At 39.5% G+C, this 21,429-nt stretch overlaps 1 protein-coding gene across 2 annotated transcripts; it reads left to right on the top strand.

Annotated features, from left to right (window-relative positions):
- The first annotated feature begins 2,417 nt into the window (after positions 1 to 2,417).
- LOC126629195 (E3 SUMO-protein ligase SIZ1-like) lies at positions 2,418 to 16,091 on the top strand. 2 transcript variants are annotated; one of them, XR_007625679.1, is made up of 18 exons: positions 2,418 to 2,847; positions 3,266 to 3,346; positions 3,956 to 3,998; positions 4,256 to 4,346; positions 4,614 to 4,776; positions 4,970 to 5,100; positions 10,304 to 10,372; positions 10,454 to 10,541; positions 10,660 to 10,735; positions 11,286 to 11,359; positions 11,733 to 11,840; positions 12,267 to 12,428; positions 13,215 to 13,319; positions 13,404 to 13,484; positions 13,575 to 14,451; positions 14,637 to 14,806; positions 15,045 to 15,097; positions 15,185 to 16,091. XR_007625679.1 is itself a non-coding variant. In XM_050299138.1 (17 exons), the coding sequence occupies exons 1-16, from the start codon at positions 2,824 to 2,826 to the stop codon at positions 14,783 to 14,785; spliced, it is 2,322 nt and encodes a 773-aa protein (XP_050155095.1). In that variant the 5' UTR covers positions 2,418 to 2,823; the 3' UTR covers positions 14,786 to 14,806; positions 15,185 to 16,091. The 2 variants fall into 2 exon arrangements, 1 of the variants encoding a protein (XP_050155095.1); XM_050299138.1 differs by lacking the exon at positions 15,045 to 15,097.
- The last annotated feature ends 5,338 nt before the right edge of the window (positions 16,092 to 21,429 follow it).

Below are 21,429 nucleotides of genomic sequence, written 5' to 3'. Positions count from 1 at the left end.
AGAGATCTTCCTACTCACGTGACACATTGCACAATTTCAGATAAACGTCAACCGAAGAGAAGCGAAAGCTCTGGGTAACGCTCGTCAGATTGTCGCCTGAGGATCTCAGTAAGGCGTTGGAGATTGTTGCGCAAAGTAATCCCGGTTTCCAGGCTACTGCTGATAAGGTGGACCTTGACATCGATGCTCAGGTAACCATTTTTGTAATTGATCGTCGTCTAACTTCTCATTTATTTGTATTTCCCAGTTGTTATACTGTATTCTTGCAGACTCAGTCTACCTTATGGAGGTTGAAGGTTTTTGTGAAGGATGCTATACAAGTTCAAGGCAAGAGTCCAGCAAGCATGGTTAGCAACACCAACACCAACAACAACAGCGGCAATAATAAAACTAATCATAACATCAGCAACGCTATTACTAGGCGAAAAAGAGAGATTTCTGACGCTATCGTCAAAACTACCAAGAAAAAGAGCAAAAAACCTTCTCCTTCATAATGAGCCAACCAGCCGGCCTCAGACTGGACTAAAAATTTTGAATCTCAACGGCTAGCTAACGTCAGCTAGTCGTTATTTTTTATTTTTTTGGGCCAAAAATTTAAAAAGAATATTTAATTAAGGCCCTGAAAGGTGATTGGTTCTACGAGGGGATGTTACTTTTATAAACATGTTTGATTGTTCAAACCTCTCCCACAATTGATGTGGGACAAATATAATGGATGCCTCAAATATGAGCTTCCTATTATAGATGATAAATGTGCATTTATACATGTAACTATCTCAAACTAAGTTGTACTAGTAATTGGACACTTAAATTAAAAAAATTAATTTAACATACAACTGTTAACCGCCGCAAATAGACATGAAAGCGGTGCCAATTACTACGACGAAGTAAGTGTTTTCACAATTTATTTTAAATATTTAATTATATTTCATGTAATTTAAGTTGTTGTAGTTTTTGGAGATAGTAAGAAATATGACACTGCACTGTTCATTAAAATATTAATTTATTGGAGGACCAGAGAGCTAAAATGAGCCATCTGGCCAGCCTTTGGTTGGAGATGGCCTTACACATTCTCAAGAGTTTGTTGTTTGTTTAAGCGAGTAAAAGTATTTATCCATACACTTTTTAAGCTTTTGTGTTCAATTTCTGTTTCCATAATATTGTTTGGATGAAACCACAAATTCCAATATATTATTTCTATACTAAAACCCAAACTCCCGTTTACTGTTCATGAATAGTGAAGTGGCGAAAATGCCCTCGATTTTGATGCTACTATCCCATTTGGTTTCCTTTTTTGTACAACGTAATTACAGCCATGCCCTTTATTTGGTCTTGGCTGTTTAGTTTTTGGCCCTTTTTTGGGCAGCTATTGATTAAATAGTTAGGGCCAGCTATTGATTAAATAGTTAAGTGACCAAATTGGACTTCCTTTCAGATTTTTTTCTTGGTTGTATTTGTTTTTGCTACAGCAAGAAGACAGTTTTGTCAAGCCCACGTGTTGGTCATGGTGTGCTGCTTTGTTTGGGTTATATTTTCTCCCCTCTCTCTACGAATCTTTGCTTCTTAGTCGCTCTCAGAGCTTACATCATTTTCGTCTAAAAAATCTGTACTTCGGGTGTCGCAACTTTTACTCTAGTTGGTTTCTGTGGTCCTCCGGTTTTAACTTGCTCGGAAAATACTAAATCACCAAGGGCCTGTTTGGTACTCTAATTGAATCCAACTTTTTAAACTCAAAAACAATTTTCAAGTTTTAGGCCTTGAAAACTTGTTTTGTTCTATAATTAGGAAAAAAGTTGAGAATTTTTCTTTTTTTGCTAATTAGGGAAAAGTTGAGAATTCCTAGTGTAATATACATGAATTAGTTTTGTTGACCACAATACCATGTGCGTACTATTTAAAACTTTTGAGATTTGTTACTATTTGTGCAAAATTTATTAAAGATTCAGACCAATCAACGGGTACTTGTAGTATAAAATACCTTTATGTTATTATTATTTGAACATTTTGAGATTTATTACCATTTCTGTTATTAAAGATTCATACCATTTAACGACTATGAACACATGATAGTGTATACGCTTTTTGTAAATATTTTGAGATTTGTTATCTTTCATGTCAAATTTTTACCAACCAACAACTATGAGTCTAGGGCAGTATGTCTGCCTCTTTGTATCGACTATTTATAAATTCATTAAACATTTGTACTATTCAACGGTCATAAGCCAATAAAAGTATGTGCGCTTCTTTGCAACGACTTTTTAAATATAAAAAAATTAGTTACAATTCTTGCAAAATTCATTTAAATTTCGTATCAACCAACAACTATCAGTCGCCCACTACAGATGTAATCTAATGAAAACCAAAATCTAGTACCAACAATTTCTAATAAGAAAGCAATTTATAACAAAATCTTAGTCCATGGAAAAACGAGGTAACAAAATCTATGATCCACATCAGACTGACCGAGTGAAAGCAGGTCAAAGCGAAGCCGCCAGTCGTACGGCCCAAACTCCATAGCTGCTGAGCGCATGTGAGACAAAGGGAAGAAGAGAGATCGCTGCGTATATAAGCCACTTCCAACAACATCCAAGTGATTGTGTTTCGTCGTTTACCTTCAAGTCCCCACCCGTCCAATCAGAGGGCCTGCGCCGAATCACCCAATCCCAACCCGGATTCGACTCCGAGTCCCAAAACCGATTTCGTAAACCATTCGAATCGGCCGCGTAACGGTCGACCGAGTCTGAGTTGGGCTCGATTTCGGTGGAATTTGCGAATTGGGAGCTGAAATTGTTTCAGTGATTGGTGTTTGGTGGGCAAAGAGAAATGGATGTGGTGGTCGAGTGCAAGGTAAAATGGTTTGATTTATAGTGGTTTAATTCAAATTTTGTGGTTTGTTGATGCAATGTGGCTAATTGCATTCTGAATTGGCATTTGAGAGGGGAGGGAGAGAGGATCAAAGTGTCATGCTTGCTGTTCTGTATAATCGAGAGAGAGAGAGAGAGAGAGAGAGAGAGAGAGAGAGAGAGAGAGAGGGTTCAGGGAGGGACGGAGAGCGAGTGAGGAGGGGTGGGGGTGGGGTGTGGGGGGAGAGAGAGAGAGGGGAGGGATCAAAGTCTCATGCTTTCCGTTCTGTGTGGTCAAATTACTTGATTCAGTCATTAGTTTCTTGTATCGATATGTGGTCCATAGTCAAAAGTTCACATGCATTTATGTGCGAGTGTATGTTGTTTTCCCTCCCTCTCTCTGATGTATGTTTAACCTCCAGAGAAAATTGGCATCCTTTCGAGTCACAGACCTTAAGGATGTTCTGACTCAGCTGGGTAGATCTAAGCAAGGGCGGAAACAGGTATGTTATTCGATATAAGATTGGTCTGCATTTGCCTATAGTTCTTAGATGTTTCTTGTCGCTGAAAATTGGTGGCTCTTCGCTTCTTTCTTCATTATATCCTTATCTGCTCATGAATTTACTCACCTGTGCACTTCGAAAGGAGTTATTGTCTACAAAGGACTTTAATAACTGAGGCTTCGTATGCATTCGGTAGATGCCCATTTATGTTTACTTCTAAGCATGCGATCTTTGTAGTGATCTTTCACTTACAAAATCCAAACGACTGATAATAGTTTCTTTGAGTTCTTTACACGCGTGCTGTCCAATCATTTTGTTTATCTATCATATTTTGCCAGTCTTGCATCGACATACGGTTTTACATTTTCTTAGTTTTCGCTTGTAGCTCCCAATCATACATCTTTGAACCACTTAATTACTCATTGTTATTAGAAGTTTAGGCAGTCTAATTTAATTCTTTATGTTTTCATCCTTGCTTAACAGCATGTTGAGAATCATTGACTCAAAACCTCATGGTTACTTATATCCATTGAGTGATAAAATGCTTTTGTTTTATCTAATTTTGTTACATGAGGTAAACTGTATTTTGTGATTGTCTTTTCTGTGCAGGATCTGATTGATAGAATCCTAGCAGAAGTTTCAGATCAACAAAGTAAGTTCTTCATACAACTTTGTCGTACCTACAATTAGTTTCAGAATCTGTCTAAAAAATGCAATAGTCATTGTCCCTTTTTAAAAAATGCAATAGTCGACTATGACTACAACCCAAGCAGTATTGCATCCTAATGTCACTTATGGCGGGTTTTGGTTAGACGTACATCCAGGGTGTCTAAAAATTTTACTCTGAAATATTTATCCGCTGACCTGGTTCTTGATAATTGATCAAATTAGATTAATCTTCTTTAACAGGGTTCTTACCACCATCCAATGCACTCCATCCATCAAAGAAAAAAATCATTGAGAAGAAAGGAATAGCGGAACTGATTGATAAAGCTTACAGGTGCTACTTTACTTTAGTGTTTTTGTATATGTTTTTTCCTTTTAAGGTTTTACTTTTCCTCTTTTTAAGTTGTGCATTTTTTTGGGCTTATCCTTTATTCTATGAAATGTGTGTTGTGACAACTGATTACAAAAAGAAAATCTGTGATTTGACGCCCCTTCTTTTGTATTTCCTTGTATCATTTTTCTGTGTGTTTGGAAATCTTTATAATCATTCTCCTCTCTATCTAATGGCCTTTTGATTGTTATATTACTTGTCTTGTCCCAGAAAATTGCCGAATGCAGCATCAGCTGATTCTGCTTCAAAGGAACAGAGTGGTTCAGACACCTGCAGTGTAAAACCTAAAAAGGAAGTTAAAACTTTTAATGATCCAGATGTGAAGATTTGCTGCCCCTGTGGAAGTGCATTGCCTACTGGGTCGACGATACAGGTTCGGTAGCATTTGCTTTAGTTCATAACTTCATATAAATCCTTTTTAGTTTATGTGGTATTGGCTGGATATTTCTTCAGGCTTGCATGAATGTCAGGAGCATTCCAGCATCCATTTCATATTCAATTCATTGGTTTTTAGAACAACCCGGAAGTATTGGACCATACCTAATTCCGGTATATATTATCTGCAGTGTGTGGACCCAAGTTGTCAAGTGCAGCAACATATTGGTTGTGTTATTATCCCAGAGAAAACAGGGGATTGCAATGTACCAGTTCGGCCTCTTTTCTACTGTGAATTGTGTCGTCTCAAACGAGTAGATCCGTAAGTATCATGCATTGCTTATTTATTGATATCCCCGATAAGCTACAAATATGTACATATACATGAGTCAAAATAAACACACAAGAGGGAGCCTTCACAAAGGTTGCTTAGGAGAAGTCTCAGCAGTCGGTAGAGCCTCAGAAAGAGAAGGCACCGGAGGGGGATCATTTGGAGCCTCAGTACTGGACAGAACCCTAGAAGGAGGAGGCATCAGAGGTTGATCATTTGGAGCTTCATTACGCGGTACAGCCCCAGAAGACGAAGGCAATAAATGCCTTTGGAACAAACCCACAAATCTCTGATGATCAAGTAAAACCTGACCATCAGTTTCCTTCATCTGGTCAAGCTTCCTCTTCATGTTTGTAGCATAGTCATGTGCGAGCCGGTGCAACTGTTTATTCTCATGCTTGAGCCCTCTAATCTCCTGTTTGAGACTCATCACTTCAGCCGCCAATGATTCAACTTGGCGGGTTCGAGCAAATAGGCGTTGGGCCATATTAGACACAGAACCTGCACACTGAACACTGAGAGCCAGCGAATCCTTAACAGCTAACTCATCAGACCGTTTGGAAAGTAGTCTGTTATCTTTGGGAGTGAGAAGGTTCCTGGCCACCACCGCAGCGGTCATATCATTCTTCATCACGGAATCCCCAACGGTAAGAGGACCAGTAGGGGAGACGAAGGATGGGCGCCATATGTTGTCTGGAGAAGGCGGGGCTGCCTCTTCAACAAGGTTCAAGTCAAAACGACGGTCGGAGGGGCCAGACATTTTCAAAGGTGTTGAAGAGAGAAGAGGTCGGACAAATCAAGATCTTAGAAGTGCAAGAATGAAGCTTCTACTGGTGGAGATTCAAGTGTGCTTTGGAACTTAATGCCAGCCCCTATAAAAATCTGCACTCGACGGAGCTTCAGAAATCGAAGAGGCGCCTGCTCAGAAATCGAAGAGGCGTTTGCTTTCTCAAAAGCTGGGCTGCTTAGAGATCACGAGGGTTGATCTCAGAAATCGAAGAGGCGTTTGCTTTCTCAAAAGTTGGGCTGCTCAAAGACCACAGAGGCCGATCTCAGAAATCGAAGAGGCGCTCACTTTCTCAAAAGCTGGGCTCCCCAGAGACCACGAGGGCCGATCTCAGAAATCGAAGAGGCACCTACTTTTCCAGCCTTGTCAGCACCTGTCACACGCACACTCAGCTTTGCGGAAATTATGGGCATTCTATCGAAGACTTCTGGGGAAGTAGAAAACACATGAATCTTACTGTTCAATCACCCACTTGCCACACGCAACAATAGCTCATGGGTACCACAGAAAACTTTGCCAAAGTTCTCTGCCAAAGTTGAGCACGTGAAGCTTGCAGCTCCCACTACATCACTCTGACCAAGAAGGGTAAAAGAATAGCAAATAAACAGCACTAACAAAGTTTAAACCCATAAATTTTGAAGGTCTAGCTACCATATTATTACCCACAAGGGTAAAGGAACAGTACCACTGCTGGATAATTGGAAAGTCCCTGTGTGTCAACCTCTGTGCTTCGTGGCAAGGTAGACTAGCAAACATGCCCAACCTTTACTCACATTCGAGAAAACACTCCCAATAAGATTGCTTGCTCCAAAATCGAAGAGGCACCGTCCTCCGAATCTCGAGAGCCAGACTCCCAACATGACTACTTTCTTAAAAATCGAAGAGAAGCTTCGTGGCAAGGTAGACTAGCAAACATGCCCAACCTTTACTCACATTCGAGAAAACACTCCCAACAAGATTGCTTGCTCCAAAATCGAAGAGGCACCGCCCTCCGAATCTCGAGAGCCAGACTCCCAACATGATTACTTTCTCAAAAATCGAAGAGACGCTGCTCCCCGAATCTTCGAGAGCCAGACCCCCAGCATGATTGCTTTCTCAAAAATCGATGAGGCATCGTTCTCCGAATCAATCGAAGAGGCGCTCGCTTTCTCAAAAGCTGGGCTGCTCAGAGACCACGAGGGCCAATCTCAGAAATCGAAGAGGCACCTACTTTTCTAGCCTTGTCAGCACCTGTCACACGCACACTCAGCTTTGCAGAAATTATGGGCATTCTGTCGAAGACTTCTGGTGAAGTAGAAAGCACATGAATCTTACTGTTCAATCACCCACTTCCCACACGCAACAATAGCTCATGGGTACCACATATAACTTTGCCAAAGTTGAGCACGTGAAGCTTGCAGCTCCCACTACATCGCTCTGACCAAGAAAGGTAAAAGAATAGCAAAGAAACAGCACTAACAAAGTTTAGACACATAAATTTTGAAGGTCTAGCTACCATATTATTACCCACAAGGGTAAAGGAACAGTACCACTGCTGGATAATTGGAAAGTCCCTGTGTGTCAACCTCTGTGCTTTGTGGCAAGGTAGACTAGCAAACATGCCCAACCTTTACTCACATTCGAGAAAACACTCCCAACAAGATTGCTTGCTCCAAAATCGAAGAGGCACCGTCCTCCGAATCTCGAGAGCCAGACTCCCAACATGACTACTTTCTCAAAATCGAAGAGAGGGTAAAGGAACAGTACCATTGCTGGATAATTGGAAAGTCCCTGTGTGTCAACCTTTGTGCTTCGTGGCAAGGTAGACTAGCAAACATGCCCAACCTTTACTCACATTCGAGACAACACTCCCAACAAGATTGCTTGCTCCAAAATCGAAGAGGCACCGCCCTTCGAATCTCGAGAGCCAGACTCCCAACATGATTACTTCCTCAAAAATCGAAGAGACACTGCTCTCCGAATCTCGAGAGTCAGACCCCCAACATGATTGCTTTCTCAAAAATCGAAGAGGCATCGTTTTCCGAATCTCGAGAGCCAGATACCACAGACCACTTTTTCAAAGTGCTCTGACAGAGTTAAAACATGTGAAACTGGCAGCTCCCACTACCGTGCTATGACCAAGCAGGGTAAAGGAATAGCATTACTACTTGTTGTTAGGGAGACTCCTATATATGTCGACCTCCATCCCCAACGGACAGGCAGACCTGCAAAAATGCTCAACCCTTCATCATATCTGAGAGGGCACTCCCAACGAAGCCTTTCGAAATATTCAGCTTTCTTTCCCCCCGATAATACCTCTGCAAACAAGCTATACTAGAGCAAGAATATCTCATATCATCAGGGTTAAAAGCAAGAGTATCCCATATCATGCTTTTTCCCTGTCTTTTCCTTTGGCCTTGTTTTTACCTGCAAGACAAGGAGAAAGAGAGCAATCAGTCAGCACTTGGAATCAAGCTTCCAGCCAGGAACTGACTGCCTGGAACCCCTTACCTGATTACTTACCTGGCATTGCTCTCGAGTACTCATCTTCAACATCTTATGTTTCCAGGGAAGATTCCGCATCTGCTTGAGGAACAAATAGGGCAAGTGCGAAGGATACAAGGAAGCATGTGGAGACAAGCGTAACAGCACACGTGCCGATACATCCATTACTCTGTCAAAAGCAAAAGTATCCCATATCAGCAGGGTGGAACGTACTCTAGATTTGATGGACTTGTTTTGACCCTCAAATTCTTCAGTCGGCCTTATACTCTGGAGGAAACCAGAAAACCCTCCAGCTCAGTTCAAGAATAAGCCTGTGGAAAGTTACTTCTTCAAAAGCAAAAGTATCTCATATCATCTCTTCTCATTTTTCTTCTCTTTATCCTTCATGCTGCTGCAAGATGGGGAGAAGGTGAACAATCAGTCGGAGCTCTGATTGCTTACCTTGTCTGTCACCTCTTTCAGCAGACCCCCTAGCTCGGCGACTTGGGGGACTCCTACTACATGGTTTGTATTGCGCTTGACCAAGCCTGAAACTACAAGTAAGCTTCAAGTGAAATTGATACATTACCTTGTGCATCTCCACCAGTTAAAGATACCACCCCTGGATGGAGGAAGAGTACTTCCAGAGAAGATGCCTCATCTACCTATGAGACAGATAAGGCAAGTCAAGACGACACCACACTCCGATACTTAGAAGTTTCGTGATTACGAGATCATTCTCCCACAATATTTCCTAATGTCATTTGTACTAAATCATTCACTTGTACTCACTAAAGGAGAGCTTGAACCTATGTACTTGTGTAAACCCTTCACAATTAATGAGAACTCTTCTATTCCGTGGACGTAGCCAATCTGGGTGAACCACGTACATCTTGTGTTTGCTTTCCTATCTCTATCCATTTATATACTTATCCACACTAATGACCGGAGCAATCTAGCGAAGATCACAAAAAGCGACCGTTTTCGCTACCTAGGATCTATCTTGCAAGAGAACGGAGAATTAGATGGAGATCTCAACCATAGAATACGAGCTGGATGGATGAAGTGTAAGAATGCATCCGGCGTGTTGTGTGACCGTCGTAGGCCACTGAAGCTCAAGGGAAAATTTTATAGGACGGCAATAAGGCCAGCGATGTTGTATGGCACAGAATGTTGGGCGGTGAAGCATCAACACGTACACAAAATGGGTGTAGCGGAGATGAGGATGCTTCGTGGGATGTGTGGGCACACGAGAAAGGATAAGATTGGGAATGAGGATATCCGAGGTAAAGTAGGAGTAGCCGAAATTGTAGGAAAGATGAGAGAAAATCGGCTCCGGTGATTTGGACATGTGCAAAGAAGGCCGACTGACGCTCCGGTTCGAAGATGTGACTACGGGACAGAGGTTCAGGGCCGAAGGGGTAGAGGAAGACCTAGGAAAACTTTGGAAGAGACTCTAAGAAAAGACTTAGAGTACTTGGATCTAACGGAGGACATGACACAAAACCGAGCGCAATGGCGTTCTAGGATTCATATAGCCGACCCCACTTAGTGGGAAAAGGCTTTGTTGTTGTTGTTGTTGTTGTAACTTAATTGAGTCTTCAATCTGAAATGAACCATAGTTACAATTGGCAAAATGATATTTGGTTTGGCCACGTGAAAGGTAATCTTTATGATTGGTTTTCAAAGACATGATTGATGGTTGAAACAGGCGTTTACTTGTGTTAAAATGTCTTAAGTTCCTTATTTACTAAGTTAGGAAGGTTATTGAATATGAACTCTACCACTCATTCAATTTTATTGACTTATGCCGGAACTTAGGTTCAATGTGATAAAGGTGTTTTTTATTTATCAATTTTTTTGGGTTAGCTCATCCTATTTTTCTTTAATTTTATTTCCCCTCCAATGAGTCCTTGATATTTTTGCATCTGTTCCAACATGCAGTTTTTGGGTGACTCTGGTAGATCTACTATCTCCGGTGAAACTAGTTACTTCAAATATTCCAATAGATGGGTAAGTCTCTCTCTCTCTCTCTCTCTCTCTAGTAATACATTCTGTTGTATTTTGTCGTAACATGCTCATCAATGTTTTCAGTACAAATCCTACTCAGAGAGTAGAGAAGACATTTCCACTTTCTAGAGCCAATAGAGATATACTAAAGGATAATGAGTATGATGTTCAGGTTTGTTTCATTTTGGTTTATGCAATAAGTGATGGTTATATTTATTGACCAGTTGTGGTCATTTATTGAAGATTCACTTTGAGAATTAGTTATTTATAAGTGTTTTTTTTTTATACAGGCATGGTGTATACTTCTTAATGATAGTGTTTCATTTAGAATGCAATGGCCACAGTATGCAGATTTACAGGTCAATGGTATGCAATTTGGTCATCCTTTTCCATTCCTCCAATTGATTATGCTTAAATTTTACCTGGACAGTTCTTTCTATAAAAAATAAAACGAAATGTGACCACACTATCTGCATTTCTCTGTCCTCTCTCGCTCTCTTCCCCTTACCCGTCTTTTCCCCTCTCCCTCTTTCCCTAAGAGATGTGCCTAAGAAACTGTATTATTAGGTATGTCGGCTCGATTGGCCGACTTTTGAGATTGATAAAACGAAATTACCCTTTAAAAATCCACATGAAGCTTGCCTTGCAATGGTTGTGACCTCTATTGTTTGTTATTGATATAACAAATTTGACGTTCTGCATCCACAAAATGTCTAAAACTGTATACGTGAAATACATACAAGTAGCTAGGCTAGTTATCAAGAGTAAACTATTGCTTTTACTGAGTTTGTACTGGATGACCCATGAATTAAAGTTTTTGGTACTACAGGCCTACTATTGTTTTTCCAGTTTATTTTTGTGAAGGTAAATGCATCCTGAATTTCAACTTACATTTCAATTTGTTCCCTATTTGCAGGTATGAATGTTAGGACAGTTAATAGACCTGCACATCAATTGATAGGTGCCAATGGTCGTGATGATGGAGCATTAGTGAGTATTTCACTTCTGAGTTTTATATGTTTATAATGATTGTCAATCTCATAATTCAAGGCATTTCACTTGTAATCCTTGCATTGCTCATTCGTGATAGAGATTAAGACTCATTCGTCATTCCATTAAGTATACATGTATTTTTGGAGCACCATGCATTGCATTTTCCATTTTGCTGCAAAGTACTAGAATTATAGGGTTTAGGCATCTTGAATTGTTGTGCACTTCATTTGTGGCCATTTCTGGTGGTTGTTTTATAGTTTTCATATTATAAACATTTTAGTATTAAACTTTTCTTTTATATAATTAGATCCATGCACTTTAAGAAAATGTGCTTCAGTTTAATTTGATTTACTTTTTACTTTCATGTCAGATCAAATTATGCATTTGGGAGGGAATCAATAAGATTTCACTATCAGCATGTGATAATCGTGCTTTCTGTTTCGGTGTCAGACTTGTACAGCGACGAACAGTTCAGCAGGTACATCCAGATTCTTTATTTAAAGTGTTTTTGAAAGAGAAGAACTAAGTTATGGAATATACGCTGGTGAGTAAAGCCGGTTAGCTCACTCAATAAGTTATGTGGATGGTACTTGTGGATGGATGCAATTATATATCTGTAATCTGCTGTCCTTGGCACTAGATTCTAAGGACACCGAACAAAAAATTCAGTATGTACATGAGAAATTCCCATAAGCATGAATACGCAGATATCTTTTATTGGACCATCGTAGAATCAAGGAAACATTATTGCCAACAAATAAATCTGAAAATTTTGAGAATATCATTTTAGTTCACAGTATTAAATTCTGAGAAATACCTCAAGATGTTGAAAGGAAGCTAAACAAATCTGGATAGCATGTAATCTCACCAGCTTCGTTTCTCCTTTGTTCAACTTTTTATCAAGGTTCGCAACTTGATTCCTAAAGAAGAAGATGGTGAGCTTTTTGAAGATGCACTAGCACGAGTTCGTCGTTGCATTGGCGGTGGGCCTGCTGTTGCAGCTGAAGATAGTGATAGTGACCTGGAAGTAATTTCAGACTCAATATCAGTAAATCTCCGCTGCCCTGTAAGTGATGGTCGTTTTCTTTTGATATTTTCAGACCCTTTAACTGCATGCCCATGTTAATGTTATTTTACTTGTTTCTAGTCATACTTGAGTGGTAGTTTTCGATCAAGTTTTATAATGTTTAGATTATTAGAATGCTAGGATGAAGCTTTGCATCTTGAGGCTGCCCATAAATATTGAGCTTTTTGGTATTTTTATTTTTATTTTTTATAATATACACCTTGGAGGTAAACTAAGGCTTATATCTTTATTTAAAACTTCAGAAATGTTAGGGGTAGTCTGTATCAGAGGCATTAGGTCGGGTTTCCTTGTGCCTATCTTAGGAGTGCGGTCCACTGAAACCGTTAAGTCCTAGGGATGTCCTGGTGGTCATTCCTTTATCACGCCCATAGACCCATTGTTTCTCAGCATAGATCGGACCACCCTTTCTTCAAACTGGTTTTCTAAGACTATCTGTCGTTAGATCCATACTGACTATGCTTGCCTTCCTGCTGGCCAATTATAAGACCACAAAACTGGCCTTGGCCGATCGAGCAGTCAACAGGCTGGTCGATCCCAAAGAAAAATGTACAGCTCACAGTCCTTAGCCACGAGCAGCGGATCACAGACAATGAGCTGCAATTTGCAGTCTGATATTTCATCTTTGGTCATTTTGTTATGGCTTATTTATAGCAATTAAGTTGATTTTTGAAAATATCAGCAAGGTCGGTGTATATAAGCCTTGTTTGTAGTGTAGAGCTCATAATTAATGCTGTCTATGACATAATGTTTACATGTAACCGTCAGATGAGTGGTAGTCGAATGAAGGTAGCTGGCAGATTCAAACCTTGTGCCCACATGGGTTGCTTTGATCTTGAAACTTTTGTGGAGCTAAACCAACGCTCTAGGAAGGCAAGTGATACAAGAAATTTATAAATTTTTATTTTTATTTTTTACAAAATCTACAAATATGTAAATGATGTGTTATGGTTGCAGTGGCAATGTCCTGTATGCCTGAAGAACTACTCTGTAGAGGATGTCATCATTGACCGTTATTTCAATCGCATTACAGCTATGGTAATTTCTGTAAGGATTAATCTTATTTTATGTAGTGTCTCCGAATCTTGTGGAATCAAAGACATTTTTCATTGTTTATCTGGTGGACAGATGCGAAATTGTGGAGAAGACATAACAGAGATCAACGTAAAGCCAGATGGTTCTTGGAGTGCAAAGACCAAAGGCGAGATTGGTGATCTTGCGCAGTGGCATTTGCCTGATGGATCTCCATGCGGTGATAGTCATTTAGAACCCTCGAGGAAGTTGAAGCTGGAATCTGGTTTAAACGAAGATCATAGAGTTATGTATAATGGGGTTACTGAAGTTCGTGGGCATCAGCATGGCCCATTAGAGAAAGTATATGAAGGCTGCAGTCACAATGTAATAACAATGAGCAGCAGTGACTGCAGCGGGCACATGGATTTCTCTGTAAATGAGGACAATGAAATCAATTCTGTACCATATAATTCTGATCCAACGTTTTCAAATATGAATGGTGATTCTGCTGAAGCTAGGAATACTGACATCATCATTCTTAGTGACTCCGAAGAAGAAGATGCCAACTTTGTTTCTTCTGGAACCCCGTACAATCCATTGCGAGTAAGTGGAACAGATTCTGTGTTCCAATTCTTTGGTAATGTCTCTGGTTCTTTCATTGATGACACATTGGTTCCAGAGGATCTAAATTCGAGCACCCAAGTTATGAACTCTTCTATGTTCCATGCCGATGCTGGATTGGACTTGATTGAAAACACCTTGCCCTTTGCTAGTGAGGACCCCTCACTGCAAAATTTTCTTCCAACTCAACCCTCGGCTTTGTTGGAACAGTCTGATTCTGGACATCCTCCTCCAGAATCGAATGGCATTAGTGGGGACGACTGGATCTCTCTTCGACTTGGCAGGGTCGATGAAAGTGTTCCCAATTCCTGCCCTGGACCTGCATCCACAAATGAAGTACAACTGAGTAATGAATGTGAATCAGATGAAGGTAAAATTTTTGTCTATCTTTGTAATTGTTTGAACAAGATTTTACTTTTATAATGAAATGCGGGAAATATAATATTGAAATGCGGGAAATATTTATATTATGTGTGATTGTAATAATGCTTCAAATAAACATTGCCCTTTTTGATGCTTTTTGAGGCTGATGTTTCGTATATGAATCCTTTGCAGCTACTCCTTTAATTAAGGATAGAACTGATGAGGTTAGGTCTAACAAAGTAAAGTCGCGGAGATTTTCAGACGGACCTTTCTCCTTTCCTCGTCAGCCAAGGACTTTGAGACAACGAGTTTATCTACCAGTAGAATCCAACTCTGAATAGAAAAAGTTGTTGCTTACAGAGGTACACAATTTAGTTTTCATAGTCTGCTTAGATTGTTGATTCTGAATGTTCTCGTATTTGTTTTTCATTTATTTATATAGGATAAGCAAACCCCTTCATGTTTTGTAAATTCAAGGTTTCAGCCATGCCTTACACTGCAAAGTTGTTTTTAAACCACCTTGTTTTGTGCTGAGCCGTAAATATATAACCCCGCTGTTGATGTGATGGACCCAAGTATCAATAATGTTGGTTTTGGCAGGTCGAAGTCTTAATTACCTAGAGATGCATCACAAAGTAGACGTCAGCTGAATTGTATGTGCGTGCGTGCGTGTGAGCATGCTTGCCTCAGCAACCCTAGAGCTAGTTGCATTCTCTGACAGTTTTAATTTGTCTTTTCAGGTAACTTATATACTTTCGACTTGGCAATTTTGTTGAAGTTGCAAAAGAATCAATCTCTATGCATATTTTTGACAATTCTGACATAGCGGAAGTTTCACCGTTGTAACATATGCAACGGTGCTCTTTTTGTGTCCGCGGGCTAGACCAACAAGGATTAAAACCTTTAGTTGTTTTACCATGCTGAGATGCCTCTGTAAATAGAAATGGTTCTATCTGTTAGGTTTTTAGCTGTGATGTAAGCAATGCTTGTTCCTCCTGAGAGTAGCAGTGAGGAACCGTTGCATTAGCGACGATGGTAGTTGGACTTACAGTAAAATTGCGAAATTTCGGTTTAAATGTTTGCCCAACCGTTTCCCTCTGCAAGCGGAGAGACGGGAAGAAGTGGTTGCCAAGAGTGAAGTATGCTAGAACGTCCATGGATTAGTGCAAGTGTTTGAAAGATATGGGATTCTGCAGCCTCCAGAATGTGATGTTTCTGCAATCTGGTTCGAACTTTATTCGGTAACGATTTGTGAGTTAGAATTTTGTATTAGGATTATGAGTAAATCAAAGTTTGTATACTAGGTGATTATCAATATTTGGAAAACAAAACAGCAGGGATTTGGGAACTGTTGATGCACAAAGTACGTCATCCCACCGCCAATTAACACCCGTCGCAGATGGAGTTCACCGTCCATCGTCGATGACACATGAAACGGGTGCAAGTCCGGTCACCTTCGCAATGATGATCGACTTTTGAATACATCTTCGGGTTTATATTCTCGATCTCTTGGTCTACTGGTAAACCAGATCGAAACACTTAAAACACTTCACTCCCTCGGTCTGAAATCTCATCTCTAAGAATTATGAATGTAGATGCTTGTGTGTTTATGTACAATTCTGAGAAGCAAAAAACATCATTAACTAATATTAGGTTTTCTTGGCTTGGGGAATTGCTTATTGTGTTTATTCATAGGTTTTCTTGGAGGAGGCAGATTGTCTGCCCTCCTGTTTGGGTGTCATTCCCATCTCCTATTTGTAAGCTCACGGTTAAGCCACGTCAACATTTTATATTCTTATTGTTTTTTGTCTTATTATCTTTATAAAAAAAAAAATATAGAATGTTAACGTGATCTAACCGTAACCGCACAAAATAGGAGGGAATGGAAAGGGCACCCAAACAGGAGGGTAGACAATCTGCCTCCTTTCTTGGCTCATAAGTAATACAATGCGTTTGAGGATGTGATTTACAAACCTATAAGGATTACTGCTCTATGTTTATGCAAGCACACTAGTTATAATATCCTATTTACAATATAAATTACTTTCAGAATAAAAACCCAAGAAGAGAGAGATAAATAAATTGAATTTTTTATTGAATAAAAGAATTAAAAAAGAACAGAGAAAACCCTAAGAACCTAAAGTTAGGTTTGTTGTCTCTCGTCCTTCCTTCCCCTCCTTCCTATACTCTTTCAGAGTCACTGTGTTCCCACGAACCTCTTAATCAACGCTTGTAACGACACCTAAATTGCATAGGAGCTTTGTCACTTCAATACGGTTAATTGCAGAAAAATTTTGGATAAAACAAGCAAAAAAACTAGTCTGCAACAATGGAGAACAAGACAGGGAGATCCGTGGAGCGTTGATGAATTCTTCATGGGGAAGACGGTGACTATGAAGGGGTGGGGAAAGGAAGGAGGAGGAGACGACGACAGAAGTAAACGTGAAACTGGGTTTCATGTGACTAGCTGGATTTTAGGGTTTGTTCTCTTCTTTTTTCTTTTTGATCTTTTTAATTCTTTTCAATTAAACAAAAATTTAGATTATTTTAAATAATGTCACCATTCACTTTAGATGCCATCTATAAAGACTACATTAATATAGAATTATGATACAAACAGATGATAAATGTAGTATTACGCATAAAATTATGATTAACACAACATTATTAGAACAAGGCTGCTGCTAGATTATTGCACGGGTCGACTTTATTTAAGGTTGCTGTATATGAGACTACGATCCATATGCAATAATCGAACTAATAACTACTTAATCTTGGGAGCAGACGCCGACGACAATACCAACGGGAAGGCAATGGCAGCCAGAGCAGCAAGGGTTGCCGGTATAAGTGCATGCAGAGCCCTGGCAGCCATTGTTCTTGTTCACCACTCCACTTTCCTGTAGCATCTTCAATTCTGCGGTGGCGGCCGGATCTGTTGCTACGGCTGTTTCGAGTGTTTTCTCATCGTGATAACAGATAGCAAGGCTCCCCATTGGAGCCAACAAAGTCATCACAATTAGCACCTCCCACATGAACTTATATTGAAACTCATTGTGCTATGCTCCATGATATAAAGAATATAAGTTTTATTACTATTCTATAAAATCATGATCGACCTTAATTTATAGCTGCGAATTTGGGAGAACGTGATGGTTACACTTAAAAACTTCTCCATTAGTGTCTTACATGTTACGTGTGAACTAAATTTGTTTGAGTGTTTTTGTATATGTAGCTAGCTACAAGGCTAAATTTAGCTAGGGTTTATATATTGCATTAGTATATAGTTCCAACGCGAATATCACCTAAAATCCAAGAGAAATTTATTGTGACTATAAAGTCTTCCTAGCATTACTTAATATGCATGCACATCCTGCAAGCAAAACATGTTGATGCACAAGAATTGGAGATATAGAAATAGGGCAACATGGGTTGTATCTTTTAGGTCTATTTGTCCCACAAGTAGTTCTTATGGAGTATTTCAATGGACACCCAAAGTTCACCTTTGGACACCTTAATTAGTAAATGGTTTTTGGTATACTTTGATCCTAAGTAGCACAACATTTTCAGCTTTGGCCTAATCTCCCAGCAAGCAAAACGCCACAAGAAAACCAAACTGATAGCTCCGAATAGAATATGTATACTAGACAGCAACAGAACATAATACAGCCAACAGGAACGTATACATGTATGTATATATTCACGATTAACATTAACCATCCATCGGACCGGTACCTATAGATTAATTATGATTGGTGGCAATGCATGCATGCATGCAGATTAATACATGGATTTTTGCACGAAGTAATATAGTGAATGATACAGAGATAGAGCTTAGCAACATCACTGCAGATGCCAAAGGGCAAAAGGTTAATGGGTACGTAAACACAGCCGAGCTGACAAGGGGCCACAAAAAAATGCATAGGGAGCCCCTACACCCATTGATCGTCGACTCTCCTCCTTCTCCTTTTGATTTTCTTTTTGAGTTTAGCTTGTTCATCGTCCTTGACATGATCAATTCCTCACTATTTCTGCCCTTCTCATTGTTACAAGTACTCGTTATAACCACCCCACCACTGCCATCGTTGGCATCTGTCGTGGCATCACATTTGTCGTAGACGTTGGCGTCACATTAATTTGGCGCTGATCTGTTGTTGTCGACACTGGCATCACATTTGGCATCAGTAGTGTTTTACATTAGGCATCAATATTGGGATGAGTAGAATTGGATTTGGGCATTTCAATTTTCTTTTGGTCGCCAAAGGCAGTTGGAGGATAGCCTGGAAAGGTCACGACAAGAACCACCATGGCCACTATCAGAAAACATGCCTTCTTACTCATCGCCATAGCCATTTGTGTGTTTGTTTTGTAAGTAGTTCTTGTATGCATGCACGCCTCTCCTTCGAAAGCGCTTATTTATGGCCATGAATTATGAAGATAATAACCAATTATAAGTGCATTATTCGTGAGGGAAGTAAGATTATACCATACGGCAGCCTAACATAGATACCATGTCGACAAAAACAAGTAAAAGAATAATATCCATGCAATCTTCGTGCATGCATTCTTTTGTTGTTGTGGAAACCAACTACGCCATGCATCTTCCATTAAAGATGTTATTAGAGGACTAATTGCATGAACAACCTCAAAGACTTTGAGCTAATTATTCCAAGTGTACTTTATATTACTCTACAAACATTGTGTTTCGTTGGATTATTGTAGTAAAATAATTTTCGCACACTCATTCATAGATATTACTCTACAAACATAGTGTTTCGTTGGATTATTGTAGTAAAATGATTTTCAGGCAGTTAAGGCTCACCGTGGGCATTTGTCATGCCCCTCTAAAGTTTTGTGGGGGAAATAAATTCGGATGCATATAGAAGGTGTAGAGAACATATTGACCATATATTATTCCTACTCTTCTAAATGATACATACATATAATAATTAAAAGGTATGTAAGTTGAATTTACCATAATTTTAATTAGCACTTTCATTGACTTTTAGTTGATATTTTATTATGTAAAAAAAAAAAAACCAATCAATGTAAAACAAAGTGGTGGCTTAGTGAAGTTTGAGTGGAAAAAACGAAGAAGTTATAAGAGATATTTTATATTATGATGAACATTTTTTCTCATTCATAGATTCATAACTAGAGGATAAGGTAACTCTTACTAAAGAATGTTGATAATGAATCTCACATTAATGAGAGGACATATTTTATATGGGTTTATAAGAGTTGGGCTACTCCCCATATAGTCAATTGGTTTTATGGTGAAATCTCAACTTTCTTCATGGTATCAGAGTAGATTGTCTCATGTGTGAAGTCCAACAGTCACACGCGCTCCATGTCACCCTATTTGTGTTGTCCATGTATTCGGTTTGAAAATTCGCCACATGTGAAGGGTCGTGTTGAGAATGAATCTCACATTGATGAGAGGAGGGACTTTGCATGGGCTTATAAGATGTTGAGCTACTCCCCATATAGCCAATTAGTTTTATGGTGGAACCACAATTTTCTTCAAAGAAAGTTTCCAGCTAACTCCATCCATGCACCCATTAGCCAATTAGTTTTATGGTGGAACCATAATTTTCTTCATAAAAAGTTTCTAGCTAACTCCATCCATGCACCCATATTTTTCATCTGCATGTCTTTATTTATTTTTGAACTTTGAATTGAATAAATCAAAATATATTCAAAAGAAAAAATAAACTGTGAAGAAGGAGAAAATAATGTTCGAATCCTTGGGAGGGTCTGAAGGCACAATTTGCCTGTCTCATAGTTCACCGTAAACTCCGGACTTGGGATTCTACATTAGACCTTGAACCCTCACCTCGAACCCGAACCTACTGGGACTCAATACATACCTTGTTCTTGAATTCCAAACTCAACTCTCAAACTAGTCCAAGATTCGAGCTTGTGCCTCCAGCCCCAAGTTCAGGTCGTCCTAAGTTGATCACTACTAAGTTGCATTCATTGTTTGGAAGAACTACTCATTTTCTTTCAATCTTTTTACAATATATAAAGGCTACAAGGATCATATGGAACTCTGGCATTCCGTTAAATCATTGGAGCTAGAAGAACCCACAAAGAATAATACATGCATATACTGCTAGGTGTAATTAGTGTACTCACCAAATTTATTTACTAAATTTTCTTCTCCAATATGTTTCCTTTCATGCACTTTTATCCATTTAATTATATATTAATTTGATTTAATTAGTTGCTACAACAAATTCCTGCGCACAGCCCAATAGGCAAAATTCCGATGGGAATGCAATAACACCCACTCTTGCAAGGGAGCAGCCACGCATTGCATATAGAACCTTTACATCCATTGCTCTTTCCAACTCCACCACCTTCAGCTGCCATATTAATCCTCTTGAGACCGGAAAATCGAGTCACGCTATGATTGGGACTCTCGTTGTTACTGTTACTTCTAGTAACACCATCGCCGCTGTTGGCATGATCACTGGCAGATTCAGAAGCAGCAGAAGTGCTGGCAAAGGCAGTTTTTGTGGCAAAGGTGGACACAATTAGCACCACAGCCATCCCTACCATGACAAGCTTCTTAATATCCTCCATATATATATGCATGTATTTATGCATGTATGCCCTCCCCTTTCAAAACCCTTATTTATAGCCAACATGAACGATGAATCCATGGTGCAGTTTTCGTGAGGGTAATTATCTTTCTTTTATTTAGTTATCTATGTGGCATCATGGGGGAAGGTGCTTGTTCATATATACCACGTTACAAAACGAGTCTCTACTCTGTATTAGGTGATGTGAGAGTACGTGTGGCCCTCGAGTCTGAGACGTAGATAAATTGACTGTGTGATACAAGGTCAAAATGTGAACTGTTAACCGAAAACGAATTGACAATGAATGGGAGGCCAAATATCATCTTTATGCTTTCCAAATCTTCCTCTAATTACATGCATGCAGGTCATCTATATCACATCCTAATTGTTCAATTTTGAGA

The sequence above is a fragment of the Malus sylvestris genome, chromosome 7 (assembly GCF_916048215.2).
Source record: "Malus sylvestris chromosome 7, drMalSylv7.2, whole genome shotgun sequence".
In the NCBI taxonomy this organism is placed as follows: Eukaryota; Viridiplantae; Streptophyta; class Magnoliopsida; order Rosales; family Rosaceae; genus Malus; species Malus sylvestris.
This window is presented reverse-complemented; position numbering and strand designations above follow the sequence as displayed.